Source organism: Phocoena sinus, chromosome 2, assembly GCF_008692025.1.
Source record: "Phocoena sinus isolate mPhoSin1 chromosome 2, mPhoSin1.pri, whole genome shotgun sequence".
Taxonomy (NCBI): Eukaryota; Metazoa; Chordata; class Mammalia; order Artiodactyla; family Phocoenidae; genus Phocoena; species Phocoena sinus.
The window spans coordinates 110,230,742-110,251,995 of record NC_045764.1 but is presented as its reverse complement, the minus strand read 5'-3'; the positions used below and the strand labels follow the sequence as shown (position 1 = coordinate 110,251,995).

Here is a 21,254-nt window from a genome sequence, read left to right as displayed (position 1 = left end):
GATCCCACATGCCGCGAAGCAACTAAGCCTGTGTGCCATAACTACTGAGCTTGTGCTCTAGAGCCCGAGAGCCACAACTACTGAACCCTTGTGCTGCAACTACTGAAGCCTGCGCACCTAGAGCCCGTGCTCCACAACAAGAGAAGCCACCGCAATGAGAAGCCTGAAACAAAGAGTAGCTACCTCTCACAGCAACTAGAGAAAGCCTGAGCACAGCAACGAAGACCCTACAGAGCCTAAAAAAATAAAAAATAAAATAAAATTTCTAAAAAAAAAAAAAAAAAAAAGGATGTGCTGAGAGCATCTAATCAATATGGCCTAACTCAGGAAACATGGAACTAGCAAGTGCTAGATTCTATTTGCCACAGCATGTTGATTCATTCCGTAGGCCTTGAAGTTATTTAGCTATTTCTGAATTTCTCCATCCTTGAGTTAGAGGAAATAATACTGGTCATTAGCAGATTTTCATCTAATTTGGATCACCTCCCTCAGAGTTTGTAATATGTTATACACTCTTTTTTTATACACTAAAACAGTTTGTTTCTTTGCTTCAAAATTTACTGGAATTCTGAGATAATTCAGTTTTCTCATCTGTCAACTGGGAATAAAGACAGCTACTTCACAGACTTTCTGTCAGGACAAAAAGAGGTGAAGGAAATGCAAAACACTCAACAGAGTCCCCCTTTTCCCTCCTCATCCTCTTCCCCAGTGTAGTTTGCACATTCTTCCCAATGGATTCTTTCTACTGCAGTTCTAAGACTACTGAAATTTGACTTCAAGAAACCCATTACCACGTGCTTTTCTTTCCATCCATTTTCCTCCCTGCTCCCTATCTCTCCCCCTCTCTCTAAATCTCTCCTTTATGATTCAGAATACATTTTTTAGTAGCTTCAGCTGAGACTTTTACTTTCTGTTAAATCCCTGGGTCACTCAAGAAATATTTCAACCACATTTGCTTAATTTTGAATGTGTGCTATTTTACTTAAATAGTTTTAAAATAATTAAAACATTTAAAAATGTTAAATTCCAAACAAATTAGGATTTGCAGGAATCCTGAAGCTAAGAGTTTTGCAGAAAAATTGTGAAAGTGCTTTGAGAATAAACCTTAATAGTCTGGTCTACCATTTTTCTAGCAATATATCTGAAAAATTTCTAATGCTTCATGTGATCCTCAGATCTTGATCTAAAGTCATTTTGGTAAATTGATCAAAAAGTCTCATCAGGACTTCCCTGGTGGCCCAATGGTTTAGACTCTACACTTCCACTGCAGGGGGAAGAGGTTCGATCCCTGGTTGGGGAACTAAGATCCCGAGTGCCATGAAGTGCAGCCAAAAAAATAGAAAATAAAGTCTCATCAAATTCTGGTTTAAGATATACAATATAAATCCAAGGGACTTCCCTGGTGGTGCAGTGGATAAGTATCTGCCTGCCAATGCAGGGGACACGGGTTCGATCCCTGGTCTGGGAAGATCCCACATGCTGCAGAGCAACTAAGCCCGTGTGCCACAACTACTGAGCCTGCGCTGTAGAGCCCACAAGCCACAACTACTGAAGCCCGAGTGCCACAACTACTGAAGCTCGTGTGCCTAGAGCCCATGCTCCGCAACAAGAGAAGCCACCACAATGAGAAGCCTGCACACTACAACGAAAAGTAGACCCAGCTCGCCACAACTAGAGAAAGCCTGCACGCAGCAACAAAGACCCAATGCAGCCAAAAAAATAAAAATTAAGCCTTTAAAAAAGAAAAAAAAATATATATATATATATATAAATCCAAATAAGAATGGTTATTTGTACACCAACATCATTAATCCGTAGGAAAATGCGAGTTAAAACCACAAGATACCATTTCACACCCCTTTAAAACACATACATAGGGCTTCCCTGGTGGCGCAGTGGTTGAGAATCTGCCTGCTAATGCAGGGGACACGGGTTCGAGCCCTGGTCTGGGAGGATCCCACATGCCGCGGAGCAACTAGGCCCGTGAGCCACAAGTACTGAGCCTGCGCGTCTGGAGCCTGTGCTCCCCAACAAGAGAGGCCGCGATAGAGAGAGGCCCACGCACCACGATGAAGAGTAGCCCCCACTTGCCACAACTAGAGAAAGCCCTCACACAGAATCGAAGACCCAACACAGCAAAAATAAATAAATTAATTAATAATAATAAAAAAATGAATAAGGTCTTTGAATGCAGAGAATGTGCTTTAAAAAAACAAAAACACAAACACATACATAATAATAGCAGAGACAAGCTGGAAGTTTTACCAAAATGGATGGATGTTGTATTTTTGGAGATGTTCAAGTATCAGACTTTCTATCTTCAATAGGGCGCTGGGTCGGGGGGGTGAACTGAGGAATTCTTAAGGTCTTTACAGCAGTATGATTGAAGCAGGGGAGAAAAACCATATTTCAAAAACTCAGGATGAGGAGTTTATATACTATAAATAGACCATTACATTGTCTGTCCAAAAGTACTTGTTTTATTTTTATTCGTTAGTCATTTATGTGTGTGTGGAGTGGGGGATGGACGGATTGAGAATAGACTGTCCATTAGTCATTTGCCAAAGAGGTGCTCACTATCAGATCTGGTGGTGGTTGGAGCTGTGCAGTTTAAAGCTACAAAATCTTAAAGGCTGGAGTTCATAGAGTCTGTTCTTATTGTTGTTATCTTACCTTCCACTCTTAGAATAGAAAAGCTGCTTTCAGGTAAGTAACCGGACTCAACCATCCCTTTACTACACACAACGGAGATAATGACAGGTATCTTCAAAAATAAAAATAAAAATTTTTCTTCTAAAATTGTATTCTTTTTGGTTTTAATGTCAAGGGTAACTTATTTTGAAATTTAAAATAACATTAAAAAGGGGAACTAAATGTTTACTTTGACAAAACATGGGCATGGGCCATTAGTGAAGAAACACTTCTGGTGGTAAACCTTATTCCAAATTGTTTGGTTACTTAGCCATACAAATTAAATATTTGTGCTTAGCGACTAAAACTCTTCATCAAAATTTTGGATTAACAAAGACATCTAATATCTTAATTTTAGAGAAGAGGAAGCAGGGACCAAGAGATCTAGGGGTCTTATGGATGGGCTCCTCCCAGGACTTGCTATTGTGATGTTACAATGTGTCAATAAGAAAGAACTCCAGCAGAGAAGTAGGATTACTATGTATTACTTCCCTTTCCTATAAAATGGAGTATCAAGTTACCTCTCAGATTGAAAATACTTCAAACAAAATGTTTTGGATTTTGATAAATTTAACCCTGTATTTCTTTTTTTCTTTAATATTTTATTTATTTATTTATTTATTTTGGCTGTGCTGAGTCTTAGTTACAGTGGCACAAAGGATCTTTTAGTTGTGGCACGTGGGCTTCTTAGTTGTGGCATGCGAACTCTTAGTTGTGGCACGCATGTGGGATCTAGCTCCCCAACCGGGGATTGAATCCAGGCCCTCTGCACTGGGAGTGCATAGTCTTACCCACTGGAACACCAGGGAAGTCTCAACTCTGTATTTCTTAAATTAGGTTTTGTCAATTCTTGTTGGACATCTGATTTCCAGTGAAAACTGTGAAAGACTACGGAGATAGATTATTCTCATATTTTTTCCCTCTTCCAAAGAGTAATGATCTTCTAATAAATAGCTTTGCACTAGGACTCAAGTGATAAGCCTGTAAGCACTCTTACAGGGTCAAATACAATGTTACAGATTTTTAAATTCAAATCAAACTAAAGGAATTGAGAATTAAAATTTGATTTGCTAATGGCTCCTATAGTTTTATGTCAAACAAAGAAGAAACAAACAAACAAACCCCAACTGGGATTCAGGGTATCTCACTTTATACAAAAGTCTATAGACTTCCCTAGTGGTCCAGTGGTTAAGACTCTGCGCTTCCACTGCAGGCGACACGGGTTTGATCCCTGGTTGGGGAACTAAGATCCCACATGCCACGTGGCCAAAAAAAAAAAAGTCTATAGAAGTATAAAGTCTATAAAGAAGTTGACTATAAATTAAAATGCAATACCCAAATTATGGAAAATGTTTCTATAAAACCATCACTCCATAGTTTACCGACAATTAACTTGTTTCAACATTATACGGTATTTTACTTTAGTGTTCATATTACCTAGGGGAAAAAATTAGTAACCATGTGGAATTTTTCCAAAAAAATGTGTAAGAAAATACTACTACAGGGGGGTGGAATCAAGATGGTGTACTAGGAGGACGTGGAATTTGCATCTCCTCACAACTAGGGCATCTACCAGGCACCGGTGAGGGACCACAGACACCTAAGAGGATGGGAGGAACCCCCAGCAACCAGGTAGGATGAGGGCCGTGGGGGGAGTGAGGGGGAGGAGAAGTGTTGTCGGGATGGGACTGGCACCCCTGAAGGGCAGCTGGGGGAGGGGAAGGGATCCCACATCCCAAGGGGAAATTGGGGAACCACTGGGAGGGCAGAGGATCAAAAGGGAGATCCTGCACACAGAAATCTCTTGCATTCCTATACACTAATGATGAAAAATCTGAAAAAGAAATTAAGGAAACACTGCCATTTACCACTGAAACAAAAAGAGTAAAATACCTAGGAATAAACCTACCTAAAGAGACAAAGACCTGTGTGCAGAAAACTGTAAGACACTGATGAAAGAAATTAAAGATGATACAAACAGATGGAGTGATATACCATGCTCTTGGATTGGAAGAACAAACACTGTGAAAATGACTATACTACCCAAAGCAATCTACAGATTCTGTGCAATCCCTATCAAACGCCAATGGCATTTTTCACAGAACTAGAACAAAAAATTTCACAATTTGTATGGAAACACAAAAGACCCCAAATAACCAAAGCAATCTTGAGAAAGAAAAACAGAGCTGGAGGAATCAGGCTCCCAGACTTCAGACTATACTACAAAGCTACAGTAATCAAGAGAGTATGGTACTGGCACAAAATCAGAAATATAGATCAATGGAACAGGATAGAAGGCCCAGAGATAAACCCACACACATATGGTCACCTTATCTTTGATAAAGGAGGCAAGTGTATACAATGGAGAAAAGACAGCCTCTTCAATAAGTGGTGCTGGGAAAACTGGACAGCTACATGTAAAAGAATGAAATTAGAACATTCCCTAACACCATACACAGAAGTAAACTCAAAATGGATTGAAGACCTAAATGTAAGTCCAGACACCATAAAACTCTTAGAGAAAACCATAGGCAGAATACTCTATGACATAAATCACAGCAAGATTCTTTTTGACCCACCTCCTAGAGAAATGGAAATAAAAACAAAACTAAACAAATGGGACCTAATGAAACTTAAAAGCTTTTGCACAGCATAGGAAACCATAAACAAGATGAAAAGACAACCCTCAGAATGGGAGAAAATATTTGCAGATGAAGCAACTGACAAAGGATTAATCTCCAAAATATACAAGCAGCTCATGCAGCTCAATATCAAAAAAACAAACAACACAATCCAAAAATGGGCAGGAGACCTAAATAGACATTTCTCCAAAGAACATATACAGATTGCCAGCAAACACATGAAAGGATGCTCAACGTCACTAATTATTAGAGAAATGCATATCAAAACTACAATGAGGTATCACCTCACGCCAGTCAGAATGGTCATCATCAAAAAATCTACAAACGATAAATGCTGGAGAGGGTGTGGAGAAAAGGGAACCTTCTTGCCCTGTTGGTGGGAATGTAAATTGATACAGCCACTATGGAGAACAGTGTGGAGGTTCCTTAGAAAACTAAAAATAAAACTACCAGATGACCCAGCAATCCCACTACTGGGCATATACCCTGAGAAAACCATAATTCAAAAAGAGTCATGTACCACAATGTTCATTGCAGCACTATTTACAATAGCCAGGACATGGAAGCAACCTAAGTGTCCACTGACAGATGAATGGATAAAGAATATGTAGCACATATATACAATGGAATATTACTCAGCCATAAAAAGAAACAAAACAGTTATTTGTAGTGAGGTGGATGGACCTAGAGTCTGTCATACAGAGTGAAGTAAGTCAGAAAGAGAAAAACAAATACAATACGCTAACACATATATATGGAATCTAAAAAAAAAAAATGTTTCTGATGAACCTAGGGGCAGGACAGGAATAAAGACGCAGACGTGGGCTTCCCTGGTGGCGCAGGGGTTGAGAGTCTGCCTGCCGATGCAGGGGACACGGGTTCGTGCCCCAGTCTGGGAGGATCCCACGTGCCGCGGAGCGGCTGGGCCCGTGGGCCATGGCTGCTGAGCCTGTGCGTCTGGAGCCTGTGCTCCGCGACGGGAGAGGCCACAGCAGTGAGAGGCCCACGTAACGCAAAAAAAAAAAAAAAAAAAGACGCAGACGTAGAGAATGGACTTGAGGAGACGGGGAGGGGGAAGGGGAAGCTAGGACGAAGTGAGAGAGTAGCACTGACATATATACACTACCAAATGTAAAACAGATAGCTAGTGGGAAGCAGCTGCATAGCACATGGAAATCAGCTTGATGCTTTGCAACCACGTAGAGGGGTGGGATAAGGAAGGTGGGAGCGAGATGCAAGATGGAGGGGATATGGGGATATGCTTTATGCATATAGCTGATTCACTTTGTTATACAGCAGAAACTAACACAAGACTGTAAAGCAATTATAATTAGACTCCAATAAAGATGTTAAAAAAAAAGAAAAGAATACTGTAAAACTACAGTTATATATTGAAATTATTATTTAAGATCTTCCTAATTAAATGAAGTGTGTCTTGAGTTAAAATGAAGCAGTATTAAAAGCTACATTAACATTTTTCAGTCCTGAAGAGATCACTTAGAAAATTATGGCTCCATTTTGCAGATCATTGCTTTAAAAGAAACAGTGAAACACAAAAATTACTGTATTAAACCTTAATTTGAGGAGCAGTTTACTCAACCAACAGGATCTATCTTTTTTGTTAGTTACATGGCCACAACTGACTCTAATTCAAATGAGTAATTAACGTTCCTGATATTTGATGGTGGTCATGAAAGAATCCGCTGCTGTAACCTGAGAGGCATTATTCAGCCTTTGTGATAAGATGTCCTAATAACCAACAAAACAACTCTTGAAGAGAGATAATAACAATAGAAAACACACAGTGCTTACCAAACAGCCAGGCGCTGCTGTTTTGAACGCTTTACCTACACTCTTTCAATCCCCATAATGGCTTTATGAGTTAGAGACTGTTTTTATCTCCACTTCACAGATATGAAAACTTAGTCACTTGCCAAAGGTCACCAAGTAAAAAGGCAGAGGAAGGACTCAATCATGTTAGCCAGGCTCCAGTGTCTGTGCTCTCACCCACTGCTCTTTACCTCCAAGTTTACCTCAAGAGTCCAGTAATTCAGTGACGGCTGTAATGTGACCGTGGACGTACAATTTCACTCTCCATTCACTAGCGTAAATCTAGGTCTACCCAGTTTGTACCCTCTATTCAAAAGCTTTCACTGGCTAATGGCTATATGTGCATATTTTGGCAGGTTTAATCTTGACCCCAGAGTGTATCACAAAAGGTGCAATTCTAACAGACTATTTGCTTTCAGTTGATCTCAACAGGGAGCCTAAAGCCCAGGAAGTGGCTTAATCAGATAATGTGAAACTTTAGGACAGAAAAGCTCATACTACTGCATTTATTACAGTGTGTTTAACATTTGTAATCAGACCTAAACTTCCAAAATTCTTATGTCTGACTCGCTCTCTTAGTGAGTTCAGCTAATCTCCCTTTCTACTTCCAACAGATAAAACATACCCAGCAAATGCTGTCCAAGGCAAGTTTTCAGACATGTATCTGAATTTAGTAGCATTCTTGTTCTGATCAGGTGTCAGGGTAAACACAAAGCCTTTCAGGTGGACTGCTTGGCTGCCCTTTGCCCAGGAGCACTTTTTGCTTTACTGAATTTCACAGTAAAGTACAGCAACATGTTACAGCTCCTGGCTGAAAATGTAAATAGGAGAGTAAAGTTGTCAGACAAGAGCCTGCCCAACTGTTCCCAGAGGATATTATTCATATTTAAATTTACACTCACTTATATCTCACATCTCTGAATAGCAAAAATGTCACAATTATTTTAGCAGTGATCAAATAAGTTATTTCAATAGCAGGGCTCTAATAAATAAATTTAGGTTAACTAGCAGGCAATTTAAACCTTAAAACGCCAAGAGTGCAGAGAAGCAAGGGAGTGGTGTTAGTAGCAGAGCAGTTTTGGAAGTTCCCGGGATTCCCTTACAAAAAACAGTGAGAGCCACGAGGATGGAAAAAAAGAAAAAACTATACAGTAACATCTTTACCAAAAACCAAGGGATAAACATCGCCTGGAACTCCAGAACACTATCTACCCTTAGCAACTAGAAAGGGGGAACCACACCTGTGCCAGCAGAAGTGGAGGTTTGAAAATGTGGTCGGGTAAGGGTCAAAAGAGCCAAGGAACCCAGAAATCACCAAGTCATCATCCAAAGGAAGGGCACCGTCCCCCCCCCCCCCCCCGCCCCGCTCCTTGACATGGGGAACCTCAGGAGGGAATCTAAGTACCACACTGAGAACTGGGAGGAGATCTGGCAGGATCTCTTTTGCCAATGAGTGCAAGGAAAGGTCCCAATCAGGACCCCGAAGGCTAGGCAACATCCAGTGGAAGCTCTAATACAAAGACAGACTCCACGCTGAGCAGAAACTGTTGAGAGTAGAGCATGATATGTGTGTTAAAAGACAGCTAGCTGGGCTTCCCTGGTGGCGCAGTGGTTGAGAGTCTGCCTGCCGATGCAGGGAACACGGGTTCGTGCCCCAGTCCGGGAAGATCGCACATGCAGCAGAGCGGCTGGGCCCATGAGCCCTGGCCGCTGGGCCTGCGCGTCCGGAACCTGTGTTCCGCAACGGGAGAGACGGCAGCAGTGAGAGGCCCACGTACCGCAAAAAAGAAAACAAAAAAAACAAAAACAAACAAACAAACAAGAAAAAGACAGCTAGCTAGCTAGCTAAGGCTGACAATAGCTAAATCAGGCTGATCAAGTTTAGTACATTACAGTACTAAAACTGAGAAAACTAGACATATGTGCTGCCTGGTGTGATGCAATAGAAAGTACACTGCATCCCCAATGTAGAAATATTTTTACCAAAAAAAGTTAAAACCTGAATCAAACCTAGCCTCTAGATCTAATTCCTAGTTTACAGACAATACGGAGGAGAAAGGAATATGCTAAATAATACAATAAAAATGCAACCAGCCAAATGTGGGAAATTCTGCAGGATAAATAACCTCACCTCTTCAACAAATAAATGGCATGACAATGTGGGGGTGAGGGGGGAGACAAATAAAAAAAGACCTAAAGATACAGCAAATAAAGGAAATATATAGATTTTGTTTGGATCCTGATTTGAAATCACCAACTCTTAAAAAAAATTTTTTTTAGATAATTGGGGGAAATTGACGATGGACTAGGGATTATACTGTATAATGGAATTACCACTAATTTTATTGGTGTGATAATGGTATTGTGGTATGTTGAAAATAAAAAGGTCCTAATCTGTTAGATACCTAGAGAAGTATATACCAATGAAATAATATGATGTCTGGGATTTACTTTAAATTATTCTGAGGGCCGGCCATGGAAGTGTGAGGAAGGCCACGAATTCCATTTCAAGGTATCTTTGAGCTTGTTGAGTAGACGCCATAAGCAAGGCTCACCCTCCTGAGTTGAAACATGTATGGACAAGAAGTTATCACTGAAATCAAATGGTGGTAGACATGTCCAAGGAATCTTTGGGGATTTGATTCCTTTATGAATCTTTCAATAGATGAATGTGCAGAGACAGCAATTGGTGGATGCTGTTTTAGAACAATACTGGAATGGCAGTATAAGGGAAAATAGTATCATCATGTTAGAAGCCTTGGAATGAGTATAAACAAAGGTTGTGTTCATCAAAGATATCAATTGCTTCCTCATGTCCCATCTCCAAAGGGCCTGTTTTACTATCATATAAAAAATTGAGCAGTGTACATTTTCATATTAAACTTTCTTGTTAAACTTTTTTAATAGTCAAAAAAATTCCTCACACAGAAAAAATGGGGAATAGATGAAATAAAAATGGCAAAGTCTTGATAACTGTTGAAAATGGCAATTCATTAGACTTTTTTTTCCTACTTTTGAATGACTGAAATCCAAAATAAAAAGTTAAATAAAAATGTCTAGGGACTTCCCTGGTGGTCCACTGGTTAAGACTTGGAGCTTATACTGCAGGGGGCATGGGTTCAATCCCTGGTCAGGGAACTGAGATACCACATGCTGTGCAGCCAAAAATAAAAAGTCTTACCCACAACATGATTTACAACATCCGATTACTATATTGAAAGCTATAATACAAAAGGAGCAATAGGAGTTATTTTAAAATGCTCTAAATAATTCTTTAATCTTTTTTTGTAGGGTAATTGTCAGGTACTTTAGGTTGGTCTATTAATAGACAAAACTAAAGGTTACCATCTTTAAAAATGTTATCATAAAAAAATAAGGTTTTGTGAATTTTTGCCAAATTTAAAACATTTTCCAAAGGAAACACTGTCTTTAGCAGAGATTTCCCAGGCAAGATGTCCATGTCTGGTACCATTCTTCTGAACATTCCCCTGCTGCTCCAACAGGAGACAAACCACATTTCCAAGATTGTTAAATTATTACCTAGGAAACTTTTGGCAATTTCCCATTCAGTCACATTTTCCAGTCATTTGGTTCTCATGTTTATAGAGCTGGTTGTTCACTTTTACCCAATGTTCAGGAGGGACTTGGCTCCAGGCAATCCTTTTTTCTTCTTTCCCTTTCAATTTTGACATCTCTATGAGTTAGCTATTATACAGTATTATCACAGCCTATTGCTTTCTGAATCATATTACCCAGGAGACAATTCAGGAATGAACTTGGACTAGAATTTTATATAGCATGCACAGTTTCCTGAAGGTCTTGGTGCCTATTTTTCTGTAATCTGTGAAGGTCCTATTCCTTTTCTTTTCCACACAATATACTATTTGGATAGTTCAGGTATCCTGCATATATTTCTATACTTTTCTTAGCCACAAGCAACTGCTTTAATGAAAAGTAGATACCTGATCTTATTATGCTGGTTAAACCACAGTGCAGGTCAAAGCTGCCTCCTTTTCTGTTCCATCTCCATTATACACTTTGCTCGTTTGGTTTTTGAACACATGCCAACTCTTCTCAAAGATATTTCTCTGAGCTCTAATATTCATTTGTTTTCTATATTTATAAATGTAAACACTATGTAGTTTCTCCAAGTGACTAAATCACCCTGAAACTACCTAAAAAATGATTTCAAAAGTGCAAATGATTTGGGAGCCAGAGGTAGTAATATTAAATCCATAGACAGGACAGAAGGAGGCAGAATTGTAAAGGGAGACTTTATTTCTTGTTTCCAAATAAACATGTATACTCACTGATGTAAGAGTAGGAATACTTCCTATTCTACTAAGGGCTGCGGAAGTTACCCAGAACTCTTATCTCAGCTTTCTCTCTTCATAGAGATAAGAATACTTGTCACAATCTTTTCAGATGATGGAAAAAGATGACTAGATCAGTGATTATGAACCAGTCTGAGCTCTTTGTTAGTAGGATGACTGTACAATGGAATTACCATTAATTTTATAGGTGTGATAATGGTATAGTGGTATGTTAAAGAAAAAATCTGTTAAAGATGCCTAGAGAAGTATGTACCAATGAAATAATATGATGTCTGGTAAGGAATTCACATAGTTCTCAAAGTCAGGGTCAAAACACTTTGTACATCAGGTATTGCAATAACTGGGAAGAAGGCATCTGAATGTTAACCACTCTGATGTATTTAAAAGACTAGAATTCCTTAACATACTTTTGTTGATATAATATATGCACATGAAATGTGACAAGTCTCTTTTTGGTCAGGTAGAATAAAAACACAGGTGTCTAAGATTAGCTAATGGGGAAAAAAACCCTGAAAATTCTAAACTGATTAAAGATATAAATAGGCAGGCATTGAAACTGAGAGAATCAATGGGAATGGAGGAGAAATGAAGATTGATGAAAGGACAGAACAAACAAGAAGTTTCAAAGGTTGATGCTGAAAAGATGCTGAAAAGAGGAAATGACTCAGTCACAGTTTAGGAAGGAAATTCCAGTTAGGTGAGTTGTATGTGAGCCTGGGAAAGCTCATTACCTACAGAGAACAAGATTCTAGGAGTTCACTGCAGACTGTCCTTGGAGTCATGTACACAAAGCACAACATCAATACTGTAAAAAATAATCTCCCAATAGAGGAGAAAATTTTGGTGTCTTTTACTATTAGTGCTCATGACAGTTCTGGTCATTGAACCTCAAGAGATAATTGGTACAATGGTAGCAAAAACTGGTAAAAAAGGGCTTCCCTGGTGGCGCAGTGGTTGAGAGTCCGCCTGCCGATGCAGGGGACACGGGTTCGTGCCCCGGTCCGGGAAGATCCCACATGCCGCGGAGTGGCTGGCCCGTGAGCCATGGCTGCTGAGCCTGCGCGTCCGGAGCCTGTGCTCCGCAAACAGTGAGAGGCCCGCATAGCGCAAAAAAAAAAAAAAAAAAAAAAAACTGGTAAAAAAAAAGACTGAGGTGAAAGAAAAATATCCATATTAGTCTAGTATGAATTTAAGTTATTCATCAAACATTTATTGGGGATTTCACTGTCCCAGGCACTGGGGGTACAGTTTTCAACAAGAGGGGCATAGGTCCTGCCCCTCTAAGAGGCTACAATCTTGCAGATAAATGACTATGATCTGGGAAGAATATGGTTTAGGATTGCACTGTTGACATTTATAAAACCATGGACAAAGTGAATCCAGACATGTTCAACTGGAATTCTTCAAACAGGGAGTGTAAGAGACAGATCTGGATAAGACTTTGAGGAAGTAAGGGTGCTTGGTGCTAAGTAATTTGCCTAAAACTAGACTGGAAAGTCTGTGAAGGCAGAGATTATATCTGTTTGATTCACAGTGGTTCACCAGCGACTAACAGAGCATCTGAAAAATAGTAGCCAATCCAGAAATTAAAAAAAAAAAAAAAGTAAATAAGTGAAGCAAATATTTGCAGTACCTGTTATGTGACTGTCTTGCTTTCATAGTGTTTAGTATGAGTGCCACCGAGGAGTACATATATAGACAATTTAAATACAATGTAATAAGTATTAGGAGTTAAGCATGGGATACTATTAGGATACTATACTAAATAATTCACGGATCTGGAAAGCTTCTTGGAGGAAGAAATACTTGAGATGAGTTTTGAAGGAAGAAGGGAAGCAAAGCCAGTTGGATACAGCATGTATTAAATTCTTGTGGAATGAAACAGCATTACACATTTGAGGAACCCAAAATGGTGCTGCAGATTAGCTGGAGAGAATGGGATACCATGATGGTGTGATGGTAAATTAGGCAATAAGGACTTTTATATACTATGCTAAAATTTGGGCTTTATTGTAAGTCTGGTGATCATTAATATATTTTAAGCAGGGAATGATAGGATCAGATCTGACTTTTGAAGATCACTCAGGCATCAGTGGTAGTGGAAGGCGGGGGAACAGTAAAGGTGGGAAGGTTTAAATTAAGACATGTATGAAGATATGGAATAAATATAAAATATATTACTGAGAAAGGGATTGGATGAGGGGACCAAGTGAAGGAAAGGTCCTAGAATGACTGCCAGGCCTCAGGTTTGAATGTGGTGCCACTTAATATGATAGGTAATAGAAGAGCAGAGTGGTTTTTTTTGAAGGTGAGTGGGGAGGAAAAAGGATTATAAATCCAGTCTTTACTTGAACTTGACGTACCAGCAGGAAATATTAGTGGGTATGCTCCTCTTCTTTTGATGCCAATGTAAGGGAGATCAGTCACACCCTCTCACAAATTTTTCTTGATGTATATGGGTCTTGAGGCAGTACAGTATTTTTGAACTTTTTACGTGCTCTGAGGCCCCTCGCAAATGAACAAGACTGAATGAGCAGGTTGTATGTTGGTTGCTATGAAATGGAGAAATAGTTCTTAATAATTGTGCGACCTCAGACATCATTTCATATGTAAATAAAACATGGCAGCATGGGTAACAAGTCCAATCCGCTCTCCGTTAAACTATAATAACAGTAAAGCAGACATGATAAAATAAGATGTACTACTTTATCTCTTGGAAATTACACCGAGTGGTCGTGTATATTCCATAGTGAAAATTTTATTGGTAGTAGAGAAGCGAAAAATTTGAATGCAATAAATGTTATATGCGATTTTCCTGCATAGCTGTAATTAATGAATCTTTTTTCCTTATTGTTGTTAAATATCATTTTTGTCCTATTTTTTGACCAAATGGTTATTAGCTACATTAACTTTTAGAAACTTACTAGTTCATTAAGGATGTTTCCGTGCAACCTAAGCACATAAACACACACACTGCGGTACTTAAAAGATTAACCTTGTCTTTTATGTGTATATTACATTCACTAAAACAACCCAGGAAAACATTTTTAGCCGTTCATCTAGGGTTTTAAATTGTCTTCACAATGCTCTTATTTTCTATTTCCATCAAAAGATTCTGCTATGAATGACAATATTTGTGAGCTCATTCACTTCTAAAATATCAAATTGTTAGTTTAACCAGTCCCCTCCAGTTTTTTTTCTCCCTCTGTCCACTATCAAGATCCAAAGATTTTCACCTTCTCTTCTCCCCCCAAAAAATGAAGACAATCGCTACTGCTCCCCTGTCAAACTCCCCAAACACAACCCACCCCAGAATAGGAAAGAAGGGAGGCAAAGCGGTACAAGTTGCGACGCGCGACAGGGAGCACAGAATTGGGAGCAAAGCCCAGAGACAGAGAATCAGTCTCCACGTCCGGGAAGATCTGGGCTCTTTGCCAAAAGAGAACGTCCCCAAAGCCCCGGGAACTGCCTGGTGCTAGGAAACCAGAGAAAGAGAGAGTGACAGGCAGAGAAAGAGGCCCGACCCTCTGGGACTGCCTGAAAACACGCAAGGAATGCAAAAGAAACGTCAGGAATCCGGGACCGGCTGCGGCCGGCCAGAGCGACCAACCAGGTTAAAACCCAGCTCCAAAGGCAGGCGCGCCGCTGAGACCTTTGGGTAGGGAACGGCGCTGGGGACTGACTGAGAGAGGGATACGGATTCCTAGGAAGGCAGAGACAGACTCTCTTCCAAAGATTGGATTCGACGGCCCACCGTCTGGACTCCACCGCCAGAATCCCGCAGCGAGCCTGCGGGGCGGGCCTAGGGGCGGGGCCGAATCTCCTTCCCCGCCTTTAACGGCAAGCCGACTGCGTCCTCAGTACGCCTGCGTAGGGTGAGGCCGGACTCTATTCGGCTAGTAGGCGAGCGGCGGCAGTGGCGTTCTCTACCCGGCATGCTGCGCGGGAGCGGCGGCCCTACGTCTCTCTCCTTCCCAACCCTGCCCCCCCTTCCCCCTCCCGCCGGGGCCCCCCCTTCCCCTAAAGTGAGTGAGTGAAACTGGCAGATGGAGGAGGGACTGTAATGGCGGCGGCCGGCAGCTCCCTGCTCTGACCTACGGCAGGCATTCAGCAACAACCCCCTCCCCGCCCCTCTCCCAGCCGGCCTCCGCCCCGCCGCTAGCGCGGGGCCACCCTCCCCGGCCCTTCCCCCAGCGGTCGGCGTCTCGCCCTGCGCCCCGGCCGGGGCCCCACACACAATGGACGAGCTCGCCGGAGGTGGTGGTGGCGGCCCCGGGATGGCGGCCCCTCCACGGCAGCAGCAGGGACCTGGGGGGAACATGAGCCTTTCGCCCGGGGGGAATGGAGCGGCGGGCGGTGGGGGTGCTCCGGCCGCCGAGGGAGCGGGTCCCGCGGCAGGCCCAGAGCTGTCCCGGCCGCAACAGTACACTATCCCAGGGATCCTGCACTACATCCAGCACGAGTGGGCTCGGTTCGAGATGGAGCGGGCGCACTGGGAGGTGGAGCGGGCCGAACTGCAGGTACCTCGCTGGGGTCGGTGTGCGGGACGGCCGCGGCGGCGGGGTTCCCGGCCGGGGGGTGGGGGGGTGGGGCCGGGACTCCCTTCAGTCGGAGCTCGAGGCCTTGGGAGGCCGAGAGAAACCTACCTGTGCGGCTCGCGGGGGCGATGGTCCTGGCGACGGCTCTTCCTCTAGCCCCCCTCCCCCCTCCCCGCAGAAGCTTGTTACCCAGCCCTCACTAGCTGCGCGGTGCGGGCTTCCTTCGGGCAGCCATTTTGGCTTTTAGTATGGCGTCTGCGGGGGCTCCTCCGGAGGCGGCCTGCGCGGGTCTCCGGGGCTTGGGGCCGAGTTCCTCTCTCCCTCTCTGTGGGAGAGAGTCCGGCGAGGGGCTGTTGGGCACTGAGCTTGCTCTTGTTTGTGCCTCTTGAGAAGGAGAACCGGAGGAGAGGGATTGGGACGGGCATTTTACCACCTTTATCCGGATCACCCCCCTTTTCCCATTTGGCATGTCTGCCCCCCTCCCCCGGAGTTGATAACCCTTACTCCTTGACAGCCACGCTTCTTTCCAGGGCTGCTACCGAGCACAATGGCTTGCGGCTGACCTGTGAAGTTTTCATTTCCTACCGCCAACTTTAAGTACCTTCTTACCTGGGATGCTGCCTTATTCACTTAGATTCCCTTTGAGTTCTTAGTGACTGACTCATCAACGCTTCTCTGTACTGAATTTTTCTTTTTAGAATACCCTTCGCCGTCCTCCATCCCCTTCTTTACACATAAAAAGCCAAACCAGAATATCTGTGCCGTCTTTATGAAGATTTAATATTAACTTGGAGTAAAGCGTACTTGTCTCACGTTACCAACTCACGCAGGGGAAGCAAAGTTAAATATCCTCAGGATCCTTCATAATTGAGCCGGATTCAGTCTTAAGGTGAAACTTTGATAGGTTGGTTTACCTAACTTTTGGAAGATTGTTGGTGTTTTAAGGACTTATGTCTTGTATTTCAGAAGGACTACATCTTTTTTAAAGTATTGTTCAACTCTTCTGGGTGTTTGTGTTTATTTTAAAATCACTTTCTAAGGCAAAGTTAGGCTTAGAAGAAAAAAGGCATGCATCTAAATAGTGTTGCACCTGTTCTTAAGACTGGCATATATTTAGAATGTAAGTAGTATTGTTCGCTGACATACATGTCATATATGCCGGGGGTGAATGGTTAAGGAAATGCAGTGTTGAAAGAAGGAAGATTGGATTAGCTTAAAAAGGGTGTCCTCAAACAAATATGTGTATCTTCAGTTTGACTTTGAACCAGTTGACTTTTATTTGTCTCTACAAAGTTGGGAAAGTTAAACTTTTGAAAAGTAAGAAACATATATTTTGACACTTTACCAAGTCTTGAGAAAGTTAATTATAAATTAACACCTGTTAGTCAATTCAGTGTTTTAGTGCTTTGATATATTTTTGTGTGTAGTCTGCTTTAAAATATCTGGGATGTATAGAGTTCTATTGATGTACAACTTTTACTACACCATGTGCAAACTTAATATTTGGTGTGAGGCATTTATTTTTAAAAATTGCATTTACTAATGCACTGAGGCTTGGGCTCACTAAATAATATTTCACCAGTCCCTGATACAGTGTTTATAACCTTTGTACTGTTATAGAAAAGCTTGAATTTAAACACTTTTAAAGTTAGCAATTGCATTAGTCATTCATAAGTTTCACTGGTGTAAGTAGCTGGAAAATGTCTTGTGTCTAAATTAGTAAAAAATCTATACAACAGTGAGGTCTATCTATATTGTCTACCCTAGCCCTTGCTTTCCCTTCTAATTCTCTTCTTGACCGAAGTCTTTTAAGGAAGATTCATTTTGCTTGCTTGCTTTCAGTTTATCTACAGTTGGCATATTAGTTCTGATATAGCCATTCTAAACTTTTTTTGTTTGCTTTTTTTTGAGGAAGTTCTGCAGTGTTTCTAGACTCTTAATTTTCTTCCAGGAATTTTTATTATTTCACACTGATTCTTTTGGAATAAAATGTTCATGATTGTGTATTTTTGCTCTGTATATTTCTCTAAAATGTTGGGCTACTTAGTTATTAGGATTTCAGGTTTGCTTCTGGAATGCTGAATTTGCTTTACACGTCTTTAGTAAGAATGCTTGTGAGCTGCACATTTTAAAATGTGTGTGTTGAATAAAAAATTTATTAGGAAAGTTTAAGTGAAGCGTGAATGGATTTAAATTGTAAACTTAAACTTAATTTTAAGAAAGATAACAGAAATAAGAGAAGTTGCATATCGTTATGGTATACATCCTTGGGTACACTGTTCATGTATACATTATTTAAAGTAGTCAGTATTTAAACTATTCAATAATGAATACAACGAGGCTAAGGTATACCTCATTTTGATATAAAATTTCAGTGTGGAATTAAATTTCCTGGCTTTGGAAAGGATTTTAAACTGGAAGTTTGCATTATGGTTCTCTTCCCTGTAAAAGGAATTTTGGGTAAAGGTCTTTCTTAGAAGATTGGAACTAAACCAAAGGATGTCTTAACGCTCTTTCATCTTTGTGATGGTTCTTTACCTGGGACTTAGGTAAAGCTTTGTTAATAAGGCTCTAGGACAGTGATTTCTAGAAGAGAGTGCTAGTGGTAATCACTTGTAAAACTATAAAAAGTATGCAGGCCTTTGTCTCATCCTCCAGAGATTTGGATTGATTTGGTCTAGGACTTGGGGAAAAAATGGACTGGACTGCTTGTGAGAATTTGGCAGTCACATTAAATAGAAATTATAACTGCCATTTCATCAGCACTACAACCTTATGAGGTAGGTATCATTTCTATTTTACAGATGAGGAAACACAAACAGTTTATATAACTTTGCCAGCTATAAAGTATTGCAGCTGAGATTTGAACCCAGGTTTATCTGAAAACAAAGGATTTGTTTGGTCTTATTATCACTCTTGAAACCATTGTGTTGTATTGTTGTTTTGGTATTTTTTGTAGAAATGGAATCTGACTTGTAATTCATTATGTGGCATACTTCAGTACATTTCAAAAAAGTTTTATTGAGCCCCCATGGCATACCAGGTCTAGTTTATATATATTGCAAATATGTCCTTATATTTTTTTCTGTAAGTGTGTAATAAATGCACTTATGGTATATACAAAATGCTTGTGTGCCAACTATAAAAATATGGCATAGGTAATACATAGAAAATGTAGTCCTGGAGTTTGTATTCTAAAACTACTAATTCTCCAGCAACTGTAAACTTCTTTTTTTTTTTTTTTTTTTGCGGTACGCGGGCCTCTCCCTGCTGTGGCCTCTCGCATTGCAGAGCACAGGCTCTGGACAAGCAGGCTCAGCGGCCATGGCTCACGGGCCTAGCCGCTCTGCGGCATGTGGGATCTTCCCTGACCCGGGCACGAACCCGTGTCCCCTGCATCGGCAGGCGGACTCTCAACCACTGCGCCACCAGGGAAGCCCAAGTGTAAACTTTTAATTAGTGTTTGTGTTTGCATACTCTGGCATACAGATTTGTCATAACGTGACAGATATTGCCATCTAAAGATCTTAAGTTAATAGGAGATGTTTCTCTCAGGCATAACTTGATTTCTTCATTTTTAATGGGGGGAGGTAATTGTTTCCCTTTTAATCTGTTATTGCCAGGGTTTTCTTAGGGTAGTCTAGAATAATGATTTGCAAATCTGTGTTCCTTTTCTATTACAAGATTTTTATAAGTCTATGAAATTATAAAAAATAAGAACAGTATAGAGATTTTTCATAAAGGTGTTCCTTTTATTCCGAGAGTTTTAGCCTTCGTAAAGACTTGCTGTTATGCAGTTTTCCTTTTTCAAATGGTGGTGGCAGTAGAGTAAAAAAACTTTCATTTGATAGAATTAAGAGTCCACAATCTTATGTCATATTCTCCCTGTTTCTTTTTTGAAGTCCTTGGAAACAGAAAGTCTAGGGACCCCTAATCTAGATTTCTTTTCTCCATTTACCCCTTGATCCTGCTGTGTAGTCTTTTTTTGCTCTTTCTCCTTATACCTATCTAAACACTTTGTAGAACACTTCTTTCTGTTGGTGATTGACCTTCAAATTGCCAAATCTTGAGGCCTTCATACAGGTTATATGCACTTAACCAACACTTTCTGCTTTTGACAGTTTCTTCCTCAAAATCCTTTTTTTGGCCTATATTCTGTAATTTCTTATTTTCCCTTTGGTCCACTTATCACTTTTCATATATTTCCTCTCCTTTGGTCTCAGTTATCGTTACTTGGGGTTCTAGTTCTTTTTGTTTTCACTGTAAATTTCGAAATATACTGTGTTTTTTGTTTTTGTTTTTTGCTGTTATTCCGATGCTTCAGTATTTAGTCCTTTAATCCTAAAAAAACCCAATGAGGTGAGCACAATTGGTTTCTTTGGTTGGTGGTGGGGTTTTTTTGTTTGTTTGTTTTGTTTTTTGACACTATAGATTATTGGGGCCCAGAGGTTAAGTGATCTGCCTAAGATCTAAGATCCTATAACTAGGAGTAGCAGAGCTGGGATTTAAACCTAGGCAGACTGACTCTAGAGACCATGTTCTTAGTCACTACTGTATTTTTGACTTTAAGATGTCTCAGATGTATTTCTAACTTCCTGTTTAAATTTTCTACTTCAAATTCAATATATCCATTATTCAGTTCATCTCAAATGCCTGCCTCTTTCCCCCACAAAAGGCACTTAACTTGTTTATTCGCCTTTATTCCCTGTTATTTTTTTTTTTAATAAATTTATTTTATTTATTTTTGGCTGCGTTGGGTCTTCGTTGCTGCGTGCAGGCTTTCTCTAGTTGAGGCGAGCAGGGGCTACTCTTTGATGCAGTGCGCAGGCTTCTCACTGCAGTGGCTTCTCGTGGTGGAGCACAGGCTCTAGGCGTGCAGGCTTCAGTAGTTGTGGCACGCGGGCTCAGCAGTTGTAGTTTGTGGGCTCTAGAGCACAGGTTCAGTAGTTGTGGCCCACGGGCTTAGCTGCTCCGCAGCACGTGGGATCTTCCCAGACCAGGCTTTAACCCATGTCCCCTACGTTGGCAGGCGGATTCTTAACCACTGTGCTACCAGGGAAGTCCCCCTGTTATTGCTAATGTTTATCATCATCCTTCCCATTGGCAGATGCCAAAGAGATCAATGAGTCCTTCTAAAAATGTTGAGTCTTTGGGTCTTATTGATTCTAGTATGATTATTCAGTGAATATATTTCAGTGTTATTTTGTGCTACATACTGG

The 21,254-nt window shown here is 40.9% G+C and overlaps 2 protein-coding genes and 1 pseudogene across 11 annotated transcripts in view; 2 read left to right on the top strand and 1 right to left on the bottom strand.

Moving 5' to 3' along the window:
• Window positions 1-16,765, bottom strand: part of AP4S1 (adaptor related protein complex 4 subunit sigma 1) — an 89,196-nt gene extending 72,431 nt beyond the window's left edge. For 3 of the 6 annotated variants that reach the window (XM_032624398.1, XM_032624397.1, XM_032624399.1), the window contains exon 1: window positions 16,144-16,486. The gene's annotated coding sequence lies outside the window, so the exon portion shown is untranslated. Of the gene's footprint in view, window positions 1-13,860; window positions 14,050-16,143; window positions 16,487-16,644 lie in introns of those variants that run through there. The other 3 variants (XM_032624396.1, XM_032624395.1, XM_032624394.1) reach the window with 3 other exon arrangements.
• Window positions 9,710-9,930, top strand: LOC116749720 (annotated as a pseudogene).
• The window catches only part of STRN3 (striatin 3), a 115,136-nt gene continuing 108,967 nt past the window's right edge, over window positions 15,086-21,254 (top strand). For 3 of the 5 annotated variants that reach the window (XM_032624387.1, XM_032624385.1, XM_032624383.1), the window contains exon 1: window positions 15,142-16,017. In XM_032624387.1, coding sequence (XP_032480278.1) covers window positions 15,736-16,017 — 282 coding nt within the window. In that variant the 5' untranslated portion in view covers window positions 15,142-15,735. Of the gene's footprint in view, window positions 16,018-21,254 lie in introns of all 5 variants that reach the window. The other 2 variants (XM_032624386.1, XM_032624384.1) reach the window with 2 other exon arrangements.